The sequence below is a fragment of the Staurois parvus genome, unplaced genomic scaffold (assembly GCF_062004578.1).
Source record: "Staurois parvus isolate SC_StPar_1 unplaced genomic scaffold, SC_StPar_1.0 ptg000172l, whole genome shotgun sequence".
In the NCBI taxonomy this organism is placed as follows: Eukaryota; Metazoa; Chordata; class Amphibia; order Anura; family Ranidae; genus Staurois; species Staurois parvus.
The window spans coordinates 10,599,028-10,622,812 of record NW_028317968.1 but is presented as its reverse complement, the minus strand read 5'-3'; the positions used below and the strand labels follow the sequence as shown (position 1 = coordinate 10,622,812).

Here is a 23,785-nt window from a genome sequence, read left to right as displayed (position 1 = left end):
CGTGTAAGTGCATTTTTGCGTTTAGGCGCATTTTGTGGCTGGTCCATATCCAGATGCTGTCCAGTGCCTTTTTTTTGTCAACAAAAATACATGCACAGCATTTTCCATGTATTCAGATGGACCCAGTACACCAGCGCAGTCGGTTCCAGGTTTCGCGTGAAGGAAAAAATGGTAGAACGTGCTGCATTATGCTCATGATGGGATCCATAGTGACTACAACCAGAAAAGACAGGTCATCTCAACACATACTGCTCTCTCTGCTTCTGCTCTCTACTTCACACAAAATGTCTGAAATAGTTCATTTATTTACTATTTTTCAGTGCATTCTGGGCATTTGGGAGGGTCTCCTGAGGTTATCTTTCAAAAATGCTTCTAACCATAAACGCGGTAGGTAAACACGGCTACACTGAGGTTTTAAACCTATGTTTTCCAGCAGTCAGTTTCCAGCAGTCAGAAGAGTTTTTCAAATGCCCCGTGTACATGAGCCCTAATAATGAATGATATGAAAGTTAAGTAATTGACATTTCACGGTAAGCCAGGTCAGAGAGGACTGTCTTGCATTCATGTAGAAGGTTGTGTTTTTTTTTCATCACGGACCAAATATTAGCTGAGCAGCTTAGCAGGATCTTCCTGTTCCTGTTATTTGTCGTCTGCTTCATGGTTTGCCTGCATGGTCACAGCAAAATCCTACACATAGATTGACAGGTTTCCATGTAAGTATTCTGGAAAACACATCCAAGCCTCATGTAAATTTTTTCAGCAAGACCATTGCTTGCATTCAATATAAATTGCTGGTAATATGGGGAGTGTATAAACAATTGAGTTGTCTTATCTTAGAGCAGTGAGTAAAAATCTTGATTCTTTTCACTGCGATTTTACCTTTTTTAAAAGGAGGGGCTTCACTTCATATTAAAGTAGATGTAATCAATAACTTAAACCAGTAACCCAAATGCAAACATTTATTATATTGCAGCTTATCAATTCCTAGATGTGATGGCTGCATTAGTTTTCTTTTTTTAGGTTTTCTTTCTTTTATTTCCATCCAGTAACCCAGTAAATCTGAACAAGAACAATCTCTCCTACACATGTATAAGTTAAGACAAACCATTTTCCACTGACAGCGGTGCTTACAATCATCAGCTTTTATTTATTTATATAAAACCGTAATCCCAAAAGGAAAAAAAATATGTTGCTGTGACAGTTTATGCATCTGCAGTGTGAGCTGGAGTTTGGCTTCAGTTTGTTAGTGTATCTAAGGACCTTCATGGCAGAATCGCCCTGCACTGTTTTAATTAAATCTGCAGATTGTAAATGACTTTTGAATTTATATTAACATGTTAAAACTTTTATAGTATTTAAGGGATTAGATTTACATATACTTTATTCTGTATGAGGATCTCCACATATGTGGGTTGTAGTTGTGCACATGAGAATTGATGTCAGTTTTGGAGCTAGCTTGCTACTTTATTGTGTTAAGTAGAAACACAGAACTGTAAATGTGATTTGTAACAATAAATCTTCTAATTCTGTATAGTTACATAGTTAGTCTGGCTGAAAAAAGACAAAAGTCCATCTAGTTCAACCATAAAAAAAGTTATAATCCTATACCCACAGTTGATCCCGGGGAAGGCAAAAAACCCAGCAAAGCATGGTCCAATTTGCTCCTGCAGGGAAAACAATCCTTCCTGATCCCCCGAGAGGCAATCGGTTATTTGCTAGATCAACTTTACCTATAAATGTTAGTATCCAGTGATGTGTCCAAGAAAGAATCCAGGCCTTTTTTAAAGCAATCCACTGAGCTGGCCAGAACCAACTCTTGAGGGTGTCAATTCGTCTCCAAATATCACCCAAACCGTCCTCTCCACTCCTCGCAAGACCTCCTACTCTCTAGCTCCCTTGTCTCCTCCTCCCATGCTCGTCTCCAGGACGTTTCCAGAGCTTCCCCCATCCTCTGGAACTCTCTACCCCAATTTATCAGATTATCGCCTACTCTGCTCACTTTTAGGCGATCTCTGAAAACCTATCTTTTCAAGGAAGCCTATCCTGCCCTCAGCTAATAATGGAATCTTCTACTCTTCCAACCAGTCCATCCCCCACAGTTACCTTTTGTACCACTAGCCCCTCCCTCCTAGATTGTAAGCTCCAAGGAGCAGGGCCCTCCTTTCCCTCTTGTATTGAACTGTATTGTTGCTGTATTGTCTCCCGTTATATAGTAAAGTGCTGAGCAAACTGTTGGCACTATATAAATCCTGTATAATAATATAATAATATTCCACATTTTCACAGCTCTTACTGTAAAGAAACCTTTCTGTATTTGAAGATTTCAAACTTTTTTATAGAATGACTTTATTAACCTGTCCTCTTTTAGGGTCTATTCACACCATCTGCTTTTGGTAACTAATGTGCCCTGCTTGCATCATTTTTTGGCAGCACACCATGCTGCAAAGCAAATCTGTCAACAGATGTATTGGGATGTTATTCAGAATGAATGTCACCACATTGTACCAATGCATTTAAAGCAGGGCTCGGCAAATCCCAAGCGCCATGTTGCCATGGCGACTAGAAATTGCGTCCTTGCACCTGGGTTCACACCCCCCCCTTTGACTTCAGTGCAAAAACGCCTCCCATTGACTTCAATGCAAAAACGCCTCCTGTTGACGTCAGTGCAAAAACCCCTGTCAATCGCAATCCTATGTGAATGCTTATCTCCGCATGCTACTCTACTCTATTGCTCGTGAGTCTGGAACGCTCTGTTACAAACTCCCATAGGACCCTTTTTTTAATGGCACTCAGAACTCATATACATGAACCAATGTGGCTCCATTCACACCTGGGCATTTTCAGATCACGACACAATCGTTGTGATTGCAAAATGCAGGTTCAGGTGGCATTATTTTCAATGACACCTAAAACGTGGTTCTGTTTTGCTGTTAACCACGGCAAATCGCATCTCATGAAGCTTGTCACCCAAAAGTTGCCTTGACCTGGGTGCTGACAACCGATGCTACGCAAGAAAAAAAAAATGGCTCCTAACTTTTTTAGCTGGGTCCTAGATTCAAAGCAAACTTGTCAAGCCCTGATTTAACGTGCATTGCCATGTGTTACCCAACTTATATGGTATAAGCAAGTCTTTAATCACTGTGCAGTGCAGTGCAGGAGCGGGTTGCCATTCATAAACGGAATCCGCATTTTCAGCATGTGCGCGCTCTTTGGGAGCACGCGGCACTGATCGCTGTACGGGACCTCTGTGTGAGGTCCCGATCATGTGATCACTGATTGACCAATAGTTGAATAGTAGTAAGCAAGATGTCACTTCTGACATCATTGCTTACTACGTGTGAAATCTGTGAATGATCACAGAGATCACATGGTACAAGGCTATTCACAACAGCCTTGTACCATGTGACAAGCTGTGACCAATCACAGCTCACACAGTATTTCTCAATGGCTGCAAGAATGCAGCCACTTTACTGCTAGGGTGACAATATGTTTAAAAAACCCCCACAAACAACATAAATAATATAAAAAAAATTAGAAAAATTATTAATTTTGGTTATAAACTAATTTGGGTTTTTTTTTTATTTTTTACTATAATGATAACTGAATACATTTTGGCCAAGATTTATGAAGAAAGATTATTTATTTGCAAAATTTTATAAGAAAAACACTTTTCAAAATTTTTGGACTTTTTCATTTATATAGCAAAAAAAAATAAAAATCCCAGTGGTGAATAAATGCCACCAAAATAAAGTTTTATCTGTCTCAAAAAATGCTAAAAAATTAATATGAGTACAGTGTTGCATGACCGCGCAATTGTCATTCAAAGTGTGATAGCGCTGAAAATTGGCCTGGACAGGAAGGGGGTAAAAGTGTCCGGACTTGAAGTGGTTAAAGTGTTATCCTAAAAGTTCCAATCAGATATTTGTATCGGTGTTTATATTCTGCTTTTGCTTAAATTTAGCCTTTTTGTTTGGAGTTCATTATTTGTTCTAAAATATCCGGAGATCCTGCCAGTTCTCCTCTGAAGCCATTTCATTCTAACCACCCCAAGCACTTAGCAGATCCTTGATGGCGTGGTCAGTTTGCACTTCTGCTCTTCTTCCTTGAAAGTACAGGATACTGTGATGACACATGGCATATCTATATCTCTGTAGTCAGTTTATTTGTCACGTCCCCTTAAGTTGATTGACAGTGGGCACCTCGCTGTCAATCTGCCACTGGTTGTAGCCAATACACTAGAAAAAATGTACTTTCCAGCTGTGTGCAACCAGGGGCAGACTGACAACTCATGGGGCCCCCGGGCAATAGGAGATCATGGGGCCCCTGTGTCCTTGCCCACACTCAATAAAGCCTATAAAAAAGGTACCAGGGTCATTTCATGGGGCCCCCTACTGACCCCGGGCCCTCGGGCAGTGCCCGAGTGCTCGAATGGTCAGTCCGCCCCTGTGTGCAACATCAGCTTGCTTACTTTAGACACCCCTCCTGCTATGAGCAGGAAGGAGTATTTGGAGGCTATGCAGTCACATGAAGGTCCAATAAACAAGAAGGTCAACAACAAATATTCATTACAAAATTAAAAACAAGTACACTTAAAGTGTTCCTAAACCCACAACAGTAAAATCAGTCTGTATATGCAGTAAAGCATGCTTGTTTTACTTACTGTGGAAATTAAGGGGTTAATGCTCTGCATTGTGTAAAAAGGCTGTTTGATCCTTTCTTCTCTGTTCTTCCCCTTTTTCAAGTGACCACCACTTATCTTCAGACTGAACCGCAGGCATGCACATGCTCAGTTTGGTGTATATTGCTAGAGAGGTTTTTTTTTTGTTTTTGTTTTTTTTTTCTTGGGAGAGTGAATGTGGTCAGCACAGAGCCAATCAGCACAGTCCAGACAGAGGTGAGGGGATTTCCATGCTCCTATAGCAGAAAGAAAACTCCTACAAGCTTTAGCTAGTGCTGGGCTGAACACTGATAGAAGCCACAAGACTGCTGTAACTGCTGATGAGAAAAGGTATTTAGCAGTTTATATTTACTAAAATAATTCCATGTTGTGTGTACTCTGGGAGATCAGATATAGTGAATGCAGGGTCCTGGGTTTAGTAACACTTTAAAAGTGATTTTTTTGCTGTCATTTAACTGGCTTGTGTTTTATTGTGTTCACAAATAGTTACCCTCTTGCTGGCGTAATGCATATGTGCGGTGGCAAAGAGGGTGGGCGTAAACAAGCACACGCTACACATATGTGTCCATGAACAAGGTTTCTTTGCTGAAAGTGCTCCCAACAGAGTGACCAATCTGTCATAGACTGCTGTCGGTTTATGATCTGGAGCTGACAGGATGAGCTCCTAATCACGTGACTACTGTGACAGCCAATCACAATAGTCATGTGAATGGGAAGACCATCCCGCCCGCTAGGTGTATAGACCCATTTGATGCCGGGGCAGAGTGGAAAGGGGTTTAAAGAAATCTGTCAGAAAAGCAAAACACCTGTGTGATTAGGCAATGAGGGAAGCAGCCTTTCCCTGACTCATGCACCACTTACTCATTCTGGAGCAGTGAATTGAAGCCCGTTTACTGAGTCACTATACTGGAACTAGCTCAGTGACTGCTTCGATGAGCCACTAATCACACAGGTTTTGTGTCTTGGCTGTCACTTTAATTTGGTAAGAGTGGCTCAGCCTAAAGTGATGTAAGGAACTGACTTAGATTTTATCTTTATTTCCTAGACAAGGGCTGAAGATCTCCAAAACTTGCACTGTGTTTGAGTTAATGTCACTGATGTGAAGGACCCAATCTCATTTTTTTTGCAACTGGAAGTCATTACTTAAACTTTACCGGAGTATGTAAGTCAAATGCTGTTTTACCTTGTCAAAGTGTTGGTTTTCTTGCTCCTCTGTTTTTACTTTTTTATTGTGAATAACCTGTGTTGATGTTTTTCCAGAAATGTCTTTGGGTCCTTTCACACGGGGCGGACCCATTTAGCGGATCCGCTTACTCAGCGGGAGATCTCTCCGCTGATCTGAGCAAGCGGATGACAGGTCTATGTCCACTCTCCTCAATGGGTGGTCGGATGAAAACAGGCCGCCTGTCCATTTCCATCTGATCCGATCCGATGGACAGAATATAACTGGATACTAACATTTTATAGGTAAAGTTGATCCAGGGAATATCCGATTGCCTCTTAGGGGATCTGGAAGGATTTTTTTTTTCCCTGCAGTAGCAAACTGGATCATGCTTTGCTGGGTTTTTTTGCCTTCCTCTGGATCAACTGGTTATAGGATTATAACTTTTTTTTTTTTTTTAATGGTTGAACTGGATGGACTTTTGTCTTTTTTTTTCCAGCCAGATTAACTATGTAAAAGGGGAATTGGATCCCCTTCCTTCCCTTTTTTTGCGGATCTGATTGGATGTCAGCAAGTGTACACGGACACATGTCCGTTTACACCCCCCGCTCCATAGAGGATATGTGTCTGTTTACACCCGCCGACATACAATCCGATCCTCCAGAAAGAGACAGATGGGGATCGATTCCCCTTCTGTCCATTGGATGGGATAGGATGGCGGTCGGATGGAAATGGACAGGCGGTCTGTTTCCATCCAACTACCCATAGAGGACAGCGGGCTGTGTCTGTGTCCGCTCTGCAGCAGCGGAGGGGACACTGACCTGTCATCCGCTTGCTCAATGGGGATCAGCGGAGAGATCCCCCGCTCAGCAAGTGGATCTACTGATGGGTCCGCCCTTTGTGAAAGGAGCCTTAGGAAATAACATGGGTAAAAGAAAAAGTGGTTCACAGAAAAAGGGGGTTAAAAATGCAGTTCATAAACTGCAGCTCTTGTGCTGTTGAAAAAAATGCAGTTTGGAAAAAGAAATTGGTTGGAAAAAAGTGGGTTAAAGAATGATGGTTGAGGAAAAACACTATTAAAAATATGATTCAAAAAGATTGAAAAAACACAGGTAAAAATTAACATGGTTTAGAAAAAAAATGAGGGTAATAATAAATGTGATTAGGAGAATATGTCGGCAAAAAAAAAAAAACAGTAAAAAATAAAAGGTGGATAATAATCCCTTTTCCTTGCTTTGCTAATTATTTCTTTCTATGCTAATTTTTATTTGTAAACTACAATTACAGTGATACCTATAGTAATCCACCATTGTATGTTTTTGTTTTGTTTTTTTTTGTCTTGTTTATTTTTTTTTACCACTTTGTATTCTTTATTTTTTAAAGAAGTACAATACCAGAAGCAGTGCTTTGGAGAACAGTCTTTTTGACATAGTTGGCTTCTGCCTGTTATGCTGGGAAATGTGACTCCTGAGCGGTGAAGCGTACTTGATAAATATGATGCCTGTTTGCGTAGTATTCTGTGTTTATAACAGCTGGTTTCAGATCTCTGGAAACCAGTCTGAATATCAGAGCACACTGCAGGGATTTACACACCCTTCCTGTAAAGAGTATTAACTGTATGATATTTCAAGTTGCTTTCCACACATCCAGGAATAAATCCCACTCAGTGTGTTCCAACATTTGCTGTGTTGTAATGAAGCGATTGCACAATGTGTTTTCATAACTGATTGCTATCCCGTCTGCTTGGCTGGAGTGTAGCCAGATTAGTCTTTCATTTATGGTGTCTCATACTCTGAAATGCATATGTTTCTCCTCGCTTAAAGCTGAATTTAGCAAACGGATCACTTCATTGTAAACAAAATGCATGCGTGCAGGGCTAGTCTGTGATGTGTGTAGCCATGACTTTGTGTTCTGTTTTCTTTGGAAGATTCTCAACCTCAGCTGACCTATGAAATGGCAGAGAATGGCACTGATTGTGAGCAGCGGCGTGTCGGGGTCTCTAAAGAACAACACAATGGGAACTTTACAGGTATGTTGTTCAATTGTAAATGATTGCTTATTTTTTGCCATGTAAGGTAAATATCCTTCAGCATCACTGGCACGTTGAGCAAAAGTTTTTGCTTAGAGAAATCTACACAATCCTTTTCAAAGTGTTGTGAGACAAAACTTGTATTTTTATACATTTATGGATGTTTAGTATTCTTACTTTTATACCTATATTTTGTGCTCTGCGTATTTATAAATCTGGAGAATGACAAGAGGTGACTTGGGAAGCACACACAAAGCAACTACATTTTTTTGTTGAGAATGATGCAATCATCTCCTTCACTGCAGTATTCAATCTGCTGATGTTTTTGGTGAAACTAACACATGATTCCACCCATTTTGTGGGAGGATCTGTCAGCTATGATCATATGATCAGTCCCAGTGAAGTCCCAGAAAAGTCAATCTCACAAGCAGTAAATTATATTTCTTGGAGTGTTAGCACACAGACATACTGCTGTGAGGACAAGATAGCCAGACCTAATAAATAAGTCAATAAATGCATATAGGCTGGAGTTTGCATCCCAGGAAAAAAGCTGTTGGAGTTCATGCACATGGGGCTTTAAAGGATAAGTTCACCGTTTTTAGGGTGGAACATGTAACATGTTCCCACTGCTGCAGCCCCCGCCCGCTGTCCTCTCTCCCTGTGACAGCAGTACGGGGAAAAGTTTCACGTACTAGCTGTCACTTTATGAAAACAGTGTGGCTGTGTGGGGCTCCGCCCACACGTCTGCATGGTTCATTCACAGAGTTCTGTGAATAAATGAACTGAAAGTCCTGACAGCCTTTTCAGCTTTCCACTTGTAGTTCTCAATGAACTACCACGGCGCACTGTTAAGCACCATAGTAGTTAATTGATTCTTCCTGTCACAGTGCATGTGCTTGCCCATACAAGGTACAAGCACACAGATACACTGACAGGTTTGCAGGAGTCCTGCATGGCACCAGCGATCTGCTGATCGCTGGTGCAATGCTTTCTTGGCTAAAAAAAAAAAAAAAAAAATAGTAAATGCACATTTTTTTTTTTTATCTGAACTTATCCTTTAACCACTTGCCTGCCAGGCACTTATACCCCCTTATTTACCAGGCCAATTTTCAGCTTTCAGCGCTGCCGCACTTTGACAATTGCGCGGTCATGCAACATTGTACCCATATGAAATTTTGATCATTTTTTTCTCACAAATAGAGCTTTCTTTTGGTGGTATTTAATCGCCACTGGGCGCTTTACTTTTTGCGCTATAAATAAAAAATTGCCAAAAATTTGAAAAGAAAAAAAAAAAAGTTTCTTTGTTTCTATTATAAAATTTTTCAAACAGGTAATTTTTCTCCTTCGCTGATGTGCGTTGATGAGGCAGCACTGATGGGCACTGATAGGCGGCACTGATGGGCACTGATAGGCAGCACTAAAGGGCACTGATAGGCAGTACTAATGAGGTGGCACGGATAGGCGGCACTGATAGACAGCACTAATGAGGTGTCACGGATAGGCGGCACTGATATGCAGCACTGATAGGCGGCACTGATAGGTGACACTGATGATGGGTACTGATAGACGGCACTGACTGGCATCACTGCTGGGCACTGACTGGCGGCACTGACTGGCACAACCGCTGGGCACTGACTGGTGGCACTGACTGGCAGCACTGGTGGGCAGCACTGGTGGGTGGGCACAGGTGGGTGGCACTGGTGGGCACAGGTGGGTGGCACTTCTGGGCACAGGTGTGTGACATTGCAGAGTGGCACAGGTGGGTGCACTGCTGGGCACAGGTGGGTGATCTGCTGGGCACAGGTGGGCGGAGCTAGTGGGGGCACAGGTGGGCGGAACTTGCGGGTGGCACTGCTGGGCACCGATCATCAGGACACTGATCATCAGTGCCCTGATGATCGGTGCCGATCCCCGCTCTGACAACTGCCGATTCTCGGCAGTACTTTCCTCACGATCTGACAGCGTGAGGAAAGTGCAGCCGAGAACCGGCACTTGCATTTCCCTCTGATCAGTGTGTCATTGGACTCCGCTGATCAGGTGGTAAAAGGCCGCTGCGATTGGCCTTTTACCACATCACGTGATCAGCTGTGTCCGTAGGACACAGCGATCACGGAGATCGCCGGGTGCGTGCCCCCTGGGGCACGCAGGAGAGCGCGTTCTGGGGGGACGTCATATGACGTCCACTCAGAACTGGCTGGCTGCAGTGCAGCCGTCATTCGGCTATCTGCGGTCGGCAACAAGTTAATGGGCATTTTATATACCTAGCATAGTTTCTCAGCACTTACCTGTTCCCAGAGAGCCACACATGTCACATACTGCCTGGCATACAAACAGTTGTATGCACTCATGCTTTTGTAAATGCCGATGCTTCTTTGCATTGCATGTCCCATGTATTCTGTAGTTTCCGAATGCAAAACTTCTACTACTTGGGCAAGAATCCTGGTAGTGCGGTGACTCTTTCAGATATTTGTGCACATGGCAGATTTGAGTCACTCAGTGGCTGCATAATATAAAAAAAAATTATATACACACACACTGTAAATAATTTTTAAAGGTAAGCAGAGTTACCCTTTAATGAGAACTAGGCTCATGGCTGAACATATGATTGTTTGCAAAAATGCAATTTTTACAAATCTGTTTGCCACAGTTTTAATCATTTTAAAGAAGATCTGTTAAATATTTTTAAAGTTTACCTTTCCATGGTACTAAGTGCATATAGCACTTGGCTCTCTCTGAATAATATCCCTTTGTGTCTAAGCTGTGTAATCGTACAGCCCCTTCCTTTTCTTGATTCAACAATGCCGCTAAAATGGACAACAATTTGTAATTGACAGCTCTGGTCTTTGGCAGCAGAAATCAGTTGTCATTCACATAAAAAGATCGCATAGCCTGCAGCGTTGTGTGTCTATCAGCGGCTGTATACAAACCCAGCCTTTTCGATGGATGATATAGTGCTGTGTGAGCTTTGTTTTATAAATGAGGGATTAGCACTGTCATGTTGTATCATACACAGGACCGGTCCGACATAGCTCATCACTTAATCGTAACAGTGAAAGCTCACTCTGCAGTACTGTGTCATCCATTGGCTTGGCTGTGTGTGTGTGTAAATGCTCTAATAGACACACAGATAGCCTTGCTCATTCATACATGTAATAGATCTCTCAGAGCTGCAGCTCTTTGTATTGTATCTGTGGCTGTTTGTATTACCAAGGGCACAGGCAGACACAAAGAGTGCTGATTGTTCATTCATATTCGTGATAGATCAGTCACCCCTGTCAGATTTTTATTGCTGTCTGTGTCCCTGTTTCAGTTTTTTTTTACTACCTGTCTGGTGAATTTGTTGTCAATATGACAGGAAATGAGGGTAAATCTTTCTTAAAACAAAAGCCCTAGATAGCAGTAAAATCACAAGTGAAAAACGGATGTCATAGTCTTTCCCACTCTAATCAAAACTAGAAAAACAAATTATTTTTCATTACACGTTAAAGGAGACGTATAGCTAAAGCTGTTTTGGCTGTACTTCTCCTATGAATCACAGGAGTGCAGCTCATTCTACACTCCTGTGACCTGTTTTCAGCCAACAGTGGGCTAAAGTCTGCTGTCAGCTGACGTCACTCAGCCAGCCCAGCCCGACCATATGGTTGGGATCCACCCAGAATCTTGGACCTGCACCTGGCTCAGCCTCTGAGCGATCTGCCAAGAACCTGAGCCAGCCTCTCCTGCCCGTTCCAGTGAGTGCTGGAGGGGCAGAACAGAGAGACGGTGAATGACAGTCACCACTCCCTGCTCAGAGTGGAGGGGAGAACTGAGCAATCAGCGATGTTTGATCACTCAGCTCTCACTGCAGAGCCAACGTGGAACAGATGTAGCATCGGATCCATGCTGTATCCATCTAGGTGAGTATAAATGTGTTGGGTTTTTTTTTTGTTTTTAGTCCATACTTGTGTTTTAAGTTCTTATAACTACAGGCTTAATTATGAAAGATTTATATTTTCCACCTTTTTTATTTTAGCTTTTTTTTTCCTTCAGCTTGAGTATCGGGTCAGAAGACATAGGAAAGTCTGATATTTTGCTTTTATGTCAGCTCCCTGACCTCACACACTGTCCTCGCTCTTCCTGGTGCATAATAGTGCAAAATAACCCTGTAGTTGAATACATCCCTCATAACTATGAGCATTTGGTATTGTACACTGCAGTGTACCATCAGGAGCTGGGAGAGCATGATTCATCACTTGTAAGGTCACTACTCCATTCCTTCAAGGACAGAAAATATATATATATATGAAAAAAAAATTGTAGGCCTTTATTTAACAAAGAGTATTGAGAAAAGTGTAAACTATTCACATATCTTTTGCTGGTTTACTTGTGGACTGCTGGTTAAAACTGAAGCCACATTTGGTGAAATTACCTCATTATCCTGTATACCTGGCTATATTCTTTGATGAAGAAGCTTTGTTTCTGCTGGCTGTTGGGGTAGACAGACTTAAATGGGCAATTTTATTTAAGGATGAGAGCTCAGACAGTTCACTTCAAACTTTCTACAACCTGCTTTATTTTTTTTTGCAAGCATAAATGAACATTGGCAATATTTTTAGCATCTAAAACAACTTAGAGGATAACGTCACTTTCATTGAAAAAACAAATCACAAATTAAAAAAAAAAAATCAAAAATTAGAAAAAAAAATAATAAAGCATATATAATTGCTACACAAGTCATATTGTAATATAATTGTATTACAAATTACCATTCCTTTTCAATCTACAGACACTGTGATTATCAAGGCAACGTGGCAATTCAATGCAGTATTGCATCCTGGAGCTGTTCTGTACACAGCCGATGTACAGAACACCTCCAAAAATGTAATTTCTTCTTTGTCTTAAGACCTCTGCAGCAAGATACAAGTCAGGATTATGGCATCTTTATAACAAAAATGTTATTTTTGATGTGATACTCCCTAAAGGTTAATCAATTCTAAAGGTTTGTAGACACTGCAGATTTTCTCATTGGAACACTGAAAGTTCATCAGCTGCTTATAATGAATTAGTCACTCCCATTCAGAACTACGCTGCACTTAACATGATCTAAAAAATGAGCTATTCCTACTGAGCAGAAACGGGTAGGAATCTGCAACAAGTTTGTAAAAATTTTTGCGATGTACATTGATCACCCAGAAGGGATTTTTTTTTTCCTCAGTGAAAGTTAAGTTCCTCTTTAAGTTGACCCTGCTGAATGAGATAAAACGCAAGCCATGGGTGAACTTGTCTGCGCCGCCTGGCTCAATAAATGTTAATTGATATATGAAAGGAACCATGTGGAAAATTGGCAGTCGAATAGCAGCTGCATCCTATCAAATGCAGTTACTGTTCGAATATTGAAGCAGTTATGGGTGTTGTGGCTGTCTGAATACAATGGCTGGCAGCTGAAATTCCTCCATGTTTAGCATGGATGGAGGAATCCATTAGATTTCTCACATTCAGCCTATGAGAACAATCTATGGGTGTATGCTTAGCCTGAGGCAGCATGTATGCATTCATGTTTCATGTACATATAATGCATTCAAGTCCCTCTCTGTCAAGAATGTGAATTGTGTCGAGCTCTAGAAAACAAGCTCTTTATTTCCAAGGCTTCCACACAGTGTCTTTCTACTGGCCACATTTACCCTGTCTCTTCTCCAAGGCTGAAGAAATACTGTGAACAATGTTGCTTCCCCTGTTTAGGTTAACCATAGTGGTGACAAAATGCGATCATGTTGCACTAGCTTAACAGCGTCCCTTTTATGGGCAAACTGGATTACCAATGCTTCACTCCCAATATACTGATAAATATTAAACAGTATTTGATGCAGTTATTTTAATTTAGTAATTGAATATTCAATCTAAATGTGTTATAATTGTCCAGGTTCACTTGTGAAATATTTATATGTGCTAAATAATTTAAATTTTACCTACTTTCTAAGGACTGTTCTGGTGATCAGAGTGAAAACTGAGAGCTCTGCCTGACCTTATACCAATGACACACATTGGGGTAGATTTACTAAAACTGGTACGTTCAGAATCTGGGGCAGCTGTGTATGGTAGCCAATCAGCTTCTAACTTCAGCTTATTCAATTAAGTTTTGTCATTGAAACCTGGAAGCTGATTGGTTTCTGTGCAGAGCTGCACCAGATATTGCGACATGTAATTTTAGTAAATAACCCCCACGGTGTCATGGCTTCTTGGTGTGCATAACAGTATAAATATCATGGCCACATACACTTTCTTTTTTTTTACATTCTCTGTAATCACAAGGCTCTATTATTTGAAAACGTATGCACACTCAGGAGCTGGGAGACAGTATGCATTATCCCAGCCAGCCACCCTAAACCAGTGCCCTGGACAGCATAGTGGCTAAATGGTTAGCTCTTCTGCCTGGCAGTGCTAAGGTCGCTGGTTTGAATCCCAACCACAGCACCACCTGCCTGGAGTTTGCATGTTCTCCCTGTGCCTGCGTGGGTTTCCTCCAGGTACTCTGGTTTCCTCCTACACTCGAAAGACATGCTGGTAGGTTAAATGGATCCTGTATGTGAACGTATGAATGTAAGTTAGGGACATTAGATTGTACACCCCTTGAGGGTTAGGGACTGATGTGAATGTACAATATATATGTAAAGCGCTGCATAAATTGATGGCGCTATAGAAGTACCAAAATAAATAAATAAACCAGGGAGTTTGCATGTTCTTCCTGTGCCTGCGTGGGTTTCCTCCCACACTCCAAAGACATACTGGTAGTTTAATTAGCCCCTATCTAAATTGGCCCTAAGTATGTGTGAATGTGAGTTAGGGACCTTAGATTGTACGCTTCTTGGTGGTTAGGGACTAATGTGAATATAAATAAATATATATATATATATATATATATATATATATATATATATATTGTGTGTGTGTGTGTGTGTGTGTAAAGCGCTGCGTAAATCAACAGCACTATTTAAGCACCTGTAATAAATAAATAATAAAATAAATTCTCAGCATAGCATTGGCCAGACAACAGCTGTTAGACCTCAAGGGCTCTATCAGCTCTGATTTTCTGCTGCAAAGGAGAAAAGTAAATAAGGATGCAGATATCAAAATTACAGTTGTGCTTACTAATTTATAAAATATTGAAATCATTTGAATAAATATTCAAATTCCCAGTCAGTTTTTAAAATAATTTTCAGCATTCCATCAGAGACATTATCCTGTTGAGGTTCAGTGAAATGAAGTTTTTTGATTTGCTGTCCATGCCAGAAAAAAAAATCTCTTGATACTATTATTTACTGCACTTACTTTTCAAGGATTTTATGTCCCTGAAACTCTAATGCATGCTGTCACTGCTATACAAAATGTTCCATAGAGCCCAAATAGAGGAAGTAACTGTTTGCTCTTAAAGCGAAGTTCCGCTCAAAAGCAGAAGCTCAGCTTATTTGCCTCCCCCCCCCCCCCCCCCTCCACTGCCATATTTGGCACCTTTTGGGGGGAGGGGAGAGTGGGTACCTGTTTTTGACAGGTACCCACTCCCACTTCCGGCTCAGTTTGCCGTGGCGAAGTGAGCCAGAAGTTTGGCCCCCTCCTCCCTCCTGCAGTCTCCTGGGAACTTTCACAGGTCCCAGGAGACTGCCAGACCAATTAGGAGGCATAGTGCGACTCGCGCATGCGCAGTGGGCACCAGGCTGTGAAGCCGCAAGCTGTCACAGGCTGATGCCCACAGTTGAGATGCCGGCACCGTGGAGGAAAGAGCGGGAGAAGGGACCATTCAGGTGAGAACATCGCTGGACTCTGGGACAGGTAAGGGTGTGTTTATTACAGTCAGCAGCTATATGTAGCTGCTGCCTTTTAATAAACACAAAAACAGCTGGAACTCCGCTTTAAGTACATGAATTTGTTATTTTGCAAGAGTCTTTTTTTTTTTAAATCGGATCTTTTTTATTTTGTTTTTTGAACAATTGGTTTTCTTAAACGCACAACAAACTACAAACAAATCAAAGAACATTGGTCATACAGTGATAAATCAGCAATCAGTAAGTAACACATACAAAAGAAAAGAAAGGCTTCATTTTGTATACTTTTGTATGAACATATATCCTACGACAATACAACTATTAAGCCAGCACAATTTGACTCAAGTATGTTACTCCTTCCAACAGTATCTAGCTTCACGTGTCTTTCCGCAAACTTATAAATTTCAGCTGTTATACCATACAGCAAAGGGCCTCACATATTTATAGAGAAAGCAATCTATTTGCTATCATATGGAGCGGAGCCAAACCGGGCGTTGCCAGCCAGGGGCCCCATATAGTTTAACATTTTCTATTACAGTCTCTGTGTTGAAATATTAGTTTTTCTCTAGAGATTACATTGTTAACCTGAATTTTCCACTCTGTCACTGAGGGAGGGCTGGTCGATATCCATTTTTGTGCTATATAGAGTAACCTGGTGACAGAAGGAATCAGCTCAGTGGGTAAAAAAGACTCATCAAACATATTAAGAAGACATATTTTAGTTTCTGGTGGCAGGGTAACCTGATAAATGGAGGATATAAGAGAGACAATATCATGCCAATATCTATGACGTTTCGGGCACCTCCAGAGCATAAGAATAAGGTTCGCCAGACCTCTGTCACATTTAGGACACAAATCTGTGTCTCTACGATTCCATCCATACAATTTAACTGGAGTATGATAAACCCTATGAAGTACACAAAGTTGGGTGAGTCTCTGTGTTGGTGACAAAGACACCATAGGGATGGACCGCAAGGCCTGTTCCCATAGATCCTCTGCCAATGGTCCTAAATCTACCACCCATCCCTTTCTAGCTGGGATAGACGTGCCTCATTTTATCTCCATCATCAAAGTCCAATGTAGTTGAGAAATGAGAGCTTTTTTAGAATCGGTTTGCTTGAGTAACCAGAAGATTGGGTGTTTTTTTTTTTCTGCCAAATTATATGTGTGAGCCTGGGTAGTTAGGGCATGTCTCAACTGTAAGTATTGAAAAAACGTCTGTCGGGAGATTAAATTCCATCTGGATGGCCTGGAATGTCTTCAAGGCATGGCCTTCATACAATTGGGATGGATACCTCACCCCCCTTTCCTGCCACATCCCATTTTGCAAGAGTCTTAGTGGTTGATTTAGTAAAGGCAAATAGGCTGTGCACTCAGCAAGTGCATTTACACACATTTTCCCCAGAACTTTTGTGGTGAAGCTTTGTTGATTTTCCTTATCAAACCATGCGCATGCAAAAATGCTGTTTTTTTTTTTATTTATTTTCTTTGCACCTGATTGGGTATTCTTTACAAAGTAAGACTTCACCGCAATCACTAAGCTCTGGGGAAAATGAGGGAAACTGCATTTGCAAAGTGCACAGTCTGTTTGCCTTTAGTAAATCAGTCTCTTAGTCTTATTTGCAAATGTACTATATTCTTTAGGTCGATGTTTCTCAACCTTTTTTCAATCAAGGCACCCTTTTAAAATTTTGCACATCTTGAGGCACCCCAGTCTAAAATGCAAAAAGCTAAACTAATCGTTGCATGAAATAATGTAGCAACATCCACACATAATGTAATGACACCCAACATTAGTGGTGATTTATTCTTCCAAAGCAAGTTCACCTTTGCACACTGGCACTGACTAGTATTCCAATGTGTTTCTCCCCCCCCCCCCCCCACTCGGCTAATGTGACCCCAGTGCTGACAGAGGGGAGCAGGGGAGAGGCAAACAAGGATGCTGTGTAGGCACCTGACGATCCTTCATATCAACCAATGAGGTCATTGGTTGTTAGAATGTTAGCAACTAGAAGGTTGTAATGGTGCACAATGAAAAACTGTGGCTTTGTGTAACTAAAGGACAGATTTGATCCACTTGCTGGCTTGCATACAGTTTTTGGGAAATTTTTAAGTAGTTTGCCAAGGCTAAGAGTCCACAAAATGTAAAACTTGCTCCTACAAGTTGTTGACATTTTGGTGGTATTTTGATGGCAATCTTTATCAGTCTATGTGTTCTGTGTAATGTTTTATTATGTCCTGACATGCACTTTAAAAGCAAGGCCTAATACTAATCTAACCTGTAAACTAAACCCCTGTGACCAAATGACCCTTGCTCTGCATACTGTCCTTTCTGCACTAAAATCATGCAGGTCCCACACTAAAACGCAATCCAGATGCGTTTTTGCATGCACGCTTTTGGTGCGTTCCGGTGCGTTTTTTATGCATTCCAGTTCATTTTCTCCGCTCTTTTTCTTCAATTTAAATAGGGACATGTGTGTTCCAGTGCGTTTTTGATGCATTTTTCCACATCCCAGTACAGTTCTGTGCAGAAAAAATGCAGCCTGTTCTTCTTTTTTTTTTTCTGATACCAGAATGCACTGGAACTTCAAGCACTGATGTGAACTATGACGTTGACAACCATATAACCTACTTTCTGTGCGTTTTTGGATGCAGAAAAAACGCAACTGAAATGCATGTAGTGTGAACTGGCCCTAAAACTATAGAGTGCTGAGATCCTGGCAGCACCACAGAATTTTTAGATATATCTTTTGCTTTACCTTTTTTCATTTCATAATAAAAAGAACACACACACATTCTGAATTTCTGATGGTTTTGTAATGCTTAGTTGTGATGCAAAGACTCTCTCTTTACAGATTCCCCCTGCTTGAATGAGAAGAGGAGGAGGGAACGTGAGGAACGGCAGAGTATTGTTCTCTGGAGGAAGCCATTCATTACCTTGCAGTATTTTTTCCTTGAAACCCTGATAAACTTGAAGGAATGGAGCTTAAAGTATGTATCAAATGTAGTTTGCTGACAAGTCCACCACTTTACAAAACATGATCATTATTTATTATTGCTATTCCCAGAGGTTTTAGATTTGTTATTTATGCCTGCAAATGACCTATAGTTTATAGATAATTAATAAGGGCACTAACATTAAATCCATTTTCTTTTGGTTTTATAAAGTCTTTAAAGCAGAAGAAATTCTGTAAACCAGAACAAGTGTAGAGATGTAGCCTCTAGTCTATGTTCATATCTTGTGTTGGAATGGGTAACAGTAGATCAAGTTCTTAGGAAAGAAATTGAATATACCACATTCTATTGGGAAAGGTACAGTTTGTTCCTTTACAATGTCCCCGGTACTTATCTCCTTCCAGCTGTTTTGTTACTCTCATTTTGCCATTTAATCGCACCACAAAACCAGGGATAACTTACAACTGTTTTAGTTGACAGATGGAAAGAAGAGACATTTGAATCTGAGAGGAGTACCCCAAAATATATAACTCCAGATAAATAGCTAAACACTGTTTACCCTACCATGATATACTGTACATCATTGTATTGCTTGAGGATTGCATTAGTATATTTTATGATTTTCCTATGTATATAGCTATCTTTGTACAGTACGCTATTTCCATATAAATTATGAAAGGGCTCAAGTGGTGTTCACAGCAGTAAAGTATTCAGGAGACGGGGACACTCATAAACAGGCTTAGGTTTGTCTTGCAATTTGTTTTTCAGCAAGGCAGCAAACATAGCATGAGTGCAGGAGGGCTATGGACAGCAAGTACATAGTAAAAAAAGAAACACAAAATATCTGTTCATCCAGGCCTCTAACTAAACTTGAGTTAGTTTCTGAATAGTCAACTCACATTTACAAAGCTCTGTGCACAGCTGAGATTGATGCATAAGATCTGGCTAACAGATAAGATGTGGATCTAGGACTGGAGGCTTTATCCCACCTAAAGCACTACAGAGCCTCTGGACTCCAGGACCCAGGACAGAACCTATTATGTTCTGTGAAAACAAAGTTTATTTTCTCCACATCAAATACAAATCCTGGACCCCCTCACCATATGTAGGTAAAAAACCTAGATGACACTTATGCACTGTCCACAACCTTGTTAACCAGTGCCAGAGACATTAGGGGTCTAACATAAAGAATACCTATCCGTTCCCATGTGCTATCACATAGAGGGCCCCTTGTGATAGCAGTAAAGCTAAATTGTGTGTGTGTGTGTGTGTGTGTGTGTGTATATATATATATATATATATTTATTACAGTTAGGTCCATATATATTTGGACATAGGCTCAATTTAATTTTTTTTCCAGATATTTACCAAAACATATTCAAGCTATAGTTACCGTATTTTCCGGCGTATAAGATGACTGGACGTATAAGACGACCCCCTACTTTTCCTGTTAAAATGTAGTGTTTGGGCTATACTTGCCGTATAAGACTACCCCTCTTCCAATGCACACCAGTGGGAGGAATAGTGCCCCATCATTGGTGTCAGTGGGAGGAATAGTGCCCCATCATTGGTGTCAGTGGGAGGAATAGTGCCCCATCATTGGTATCAGTGGGAGGAATAGTGCCCCATCATTGGTGTCAGTGGGAGGAATAGTGCCCCATCATTGGTATCAGTGGGAGGAATAGTGCCCCATCATTGGTATCAGTGGGAGGAATAGTGCCCCATCATTGGTGTCAGTGGGAGGAATAGTGCCCCATCATTGGTGTCAGTGGGAGGAATAGTACCCCATCATTGGTGTCAGTGGGAGGAATAGTGTCCCAACATTGGTGTCAGTGGGAGGAATAGCATCCCATCATTGGTGTCAGTGGGGGGTGGAGGAATAGTGCCCCATCATTGGTGTCAGTGGGGGGGGGGGGAATAGTGCCCCATCATTGGTGTCAGTGGGGGGGGGGGAATAGTGCCCCATCATTGGTGTCAGTGGGGGGGGAGGAATAGTGCCCCATCGTTGGTGTCAGTGGGGGGGAGGAAAAGTGCCCCATCGTTGGTGTCAGTGGGAGGAATAATGCCCCAATGATGGGGCACTATTCCTCCCACTGACACCAATGACACTTGCTGACCCATGTTCCAGTATGGTGCTGCTGCAGCCAGCTTATGTGGTTGCAGCAGCACCTCTGTACAGCACACTTATCGGCCGCTCCTTCACTCGATTTTCACGGGGCTGCTCGGCTCTGCCTCCTCGCCGGTGATTGGCCGCCTGTGTGCCTGGCGGCCATTCACCGGTGAGGAGGTGAAGCCGAGCAGCCGCGCAAACATCCAGTAGCCGAACCGAATGAAGGAGCAGCCGCGCTTCCTGGACCAGATCGTCGTGGGACCGGAGCCAGGTAAGAAACAGCAGCCCCTGTCCACCCCTGTACTTGGTGTCCCTTGGAAGGGGGGGGGGGCGGCGGCGGTACCGCGCCGCCCCCCTAAAAAGTGTCAGCATGCCGTATACCGGCGTATAAGACGACCCCCGACTTTTTTGAGAAGATATTCAAGGGGTAAAAAGTTGTCTTATACGCTGGAAAATACGGTATATAACGGATATGGGCTGAAAGTGCACACTCTCAGGTTTAATTTGAGGGTATGTACATCCAAATTGGAGGAAGGGTTTAGGAATTACAGCTCTTAAGAGTAACCATCCCCCCTTTTTCATGGGACCAAAAGTAATTGGACAGTTAAATCAAAAGCTGTTTCATGGCCAGGTGTTGGTTACTCCTTCATTATTTCATCATCAATTAAGCAGCTTAACCACTTCCCGACCGGCCGTTGTATATAAACGGCCGGACGGTGGCACTGCAGGGTCGGGTGGCCATTTATAAATGGCCTCCCCGCACCCTGCTTGTGCGCGCTCCCTGGGAGCTCTCAGCACCGCGATCCGGTGCCCGCTGTGTCCTCCGGACACAGTGAAACACCGATCGTCGGACGGGACCTCTGTACGAGGTCCCGATCATGTGATCACTGATTGGCCAATCAGTGATCACATGCAAAGTAGTAAGCAAGATGTCACTTCTGACATCATTGCTTACTATGTGTGAAATCTGTGAATGATCACAGAGGTCACATGGTACAAGGCTATTCACAAAAGCCTTGTACCATGTGACAAGCTGTGACCAATCACAGCTCACTCAGTTCTTCTCAATGAGTGCATGAATGCACACAGAGAGAAAGAGAAATGATTGCTTTTACATCCTATATGGGTGTAAAAGCAATCGGTGTAAAAAAAAAACAAAAAACTACTAGGGTGACAGTATGTAAAAAAAAAAAAAAAAAAAATATAAAAATGTTTAAAAATTATAATTTTTGCTTATAAACTAATTTGGATTTTTTTTTTTTACTAAAAAGATAACGGAATAAATTTTGGCTAAGATTTATGATGAAATATTATTTATTTGCAAAATTTTATAAAAAAAACACTTTTTTTCAAAATTTTTGGACATTTCATTTACATAGCAAAAAAAATACAAATCCCAGTGGTGAATAAATACCACCAAAATAAAGCTTTATCTATCTCAAAAAAATGGTAAAAAATTCATTTGGGTACAGTGTTGCATGACCGCGCAATTGTCATTCAAAGTGTGATAGCGCTAAAAGCTGAAAATTGCCCTGGTCAGGAAGGGGGTAAAAGTGTCCGGTCTGGAAGTGGTTAAAGGCCTGGAGTTGATTCAACAAAATATTAAAAATGAACATTTTATTTATGATTATATTCAGTTGTTCAATTACTTTTGGTCCCTTGAAAAAGGGGGGTGGCTACTCTTAAGAGCTGTAATTCCTAAACCCTTCCTCCAATTTGGATGTACATACCCTCAAATTAAACCTGAGAGTGTGCACTTTCAGCCCATATCCATTATATAACTATAGCTTGAATATGTTTTGGTAAATCTCTGAAAAAATCTAAAATTGTGCCTGTGTCCAAATATATATGGACCTAACTGTATATATAATTAACATAACCCAGTTGCCCTGCACACACCCGCAAATGAGAACTCGTGCACATATATATGTAAACGGATGGAAACAGACTGTGAGTCTATCTGTGAAATTATTTATGATTGTGCTGAAATAATTGTTTTAGATTTATGATGATATCAAACATTCTCTTACCATATGCATGCAGACGGTAGACCTTATTTAACAGTTTGAGGAGAAGTATAATACATTGCTTCATTTCATGATAACTGACACTCAGAAAATGAAGTCACACTGTTTAAGATTTGTTTGGCTTTTAAAGGTCAACTGGATTAAATAAGATTTTAATGGTGCAGGCTCTTCGAAAGATCTACTAGGCTTTTATGATTTGTAACTCAATACCAAGTAGTGATTTGTAAAGTGAGAATGTTTGTCTTTATTTCTGTGTCAGTTTTGTGCTGGCTTTTCTAATTCCAAAGTTCTGTGGCTAAGAGTCATTTTTTAAACAGTATAGTATAACATATGGTAGTATTGCATTTCAATAGGATGTGTTTGATATCATTCATTTGGACTAGAAAATATCCTGGTCTAATTTGTTCTGATCTGAAAGCAAAAACATGTCACTGTAGTTGTCTTTTTAATAAAATGTTCTATACTGTATATTTATTAGATGGTAACTCCTGTTAGGATTCTATAGACCTTTAATAAATAACATTTCTTTACTAGATTGTGGCACCGTCGTGGGATGGTGGGCTCATTACTGCTCCTGCTTACACTTCTTACAGTAGCGTATTATATTGAAGGAACACATCAACAGGTATTGCCTTGTTCGCATGTTATTACTTTATAACAATAGCACTTCTAAAATAATGTATGTTGAGTTGGGCCACCTAAATTACAATTGTCTGTCCTGACAGCATGGAACCACTAGGTCCCACATTCAACTGCAGAAGGACCCCTGTCCTGTGGAACAACCAAATATACAGGCTAGAATATCTGCCTGGATTGGGATTGGTCATCCCAAGATAAGTGGCAATGACAGCTTCTACCTGCAACGTTGCCCCCCCCCCCCCCCCTAAACAGAAATAAGTGCTCAAATGATAGAACATTCTAGCAGATTAGAGTGTACAAGTACAATAGCATCTTAGTATTAAACCCTCAGCATTTTTTACCTTAACACATTGAGCACAATAAAATAAACATTCCCCAGTACCCCAGTA

General features: G+C 41.2%; 1 protein-coding gene across 4 annotated transcripts in view; it reads left to right on the top strand.

Annotated features, from left to right (window-relative positions):
- VMP1 (vacuole membrane protein 1) overlaps positions 1 to 23,785 on the top strand; it is a 225,947-nt gene that overhangs the window by 20,140 nt on the left and 182,022 nt on the right. For 2 of the 4 annotated variants that reach the window (XM_089676657.1, XM_089676656.1), the window contains exons 2-5: positions 5,724 to 5,840; positions 7,768 to 7,869; positions 18,521 to 18,656; positions 23,292 to 23,382. In XM_089676657.1, coding sequence (XP_089532783.1) covers positions 7,794 to 7,869; positions 18,521 to 18,656; positions 23,292 to 23,382 — 303 coding nt within the window. In that variant the 5' untranslated portion in view covers positions 5,724 to 5,840; positions 7,768 to 7,793. The remainder of the gene's footprint in view (positions 1 to 5,723; positions 5,841 to 7,767; positions 7,870 to 18,520; positions 18,657 to 23,291; positions 23,383 to 23,785) is intronic. The other 2 variants (XM_089676658.1, XM_089676659.1) reach the window with 2 other exon arrangements.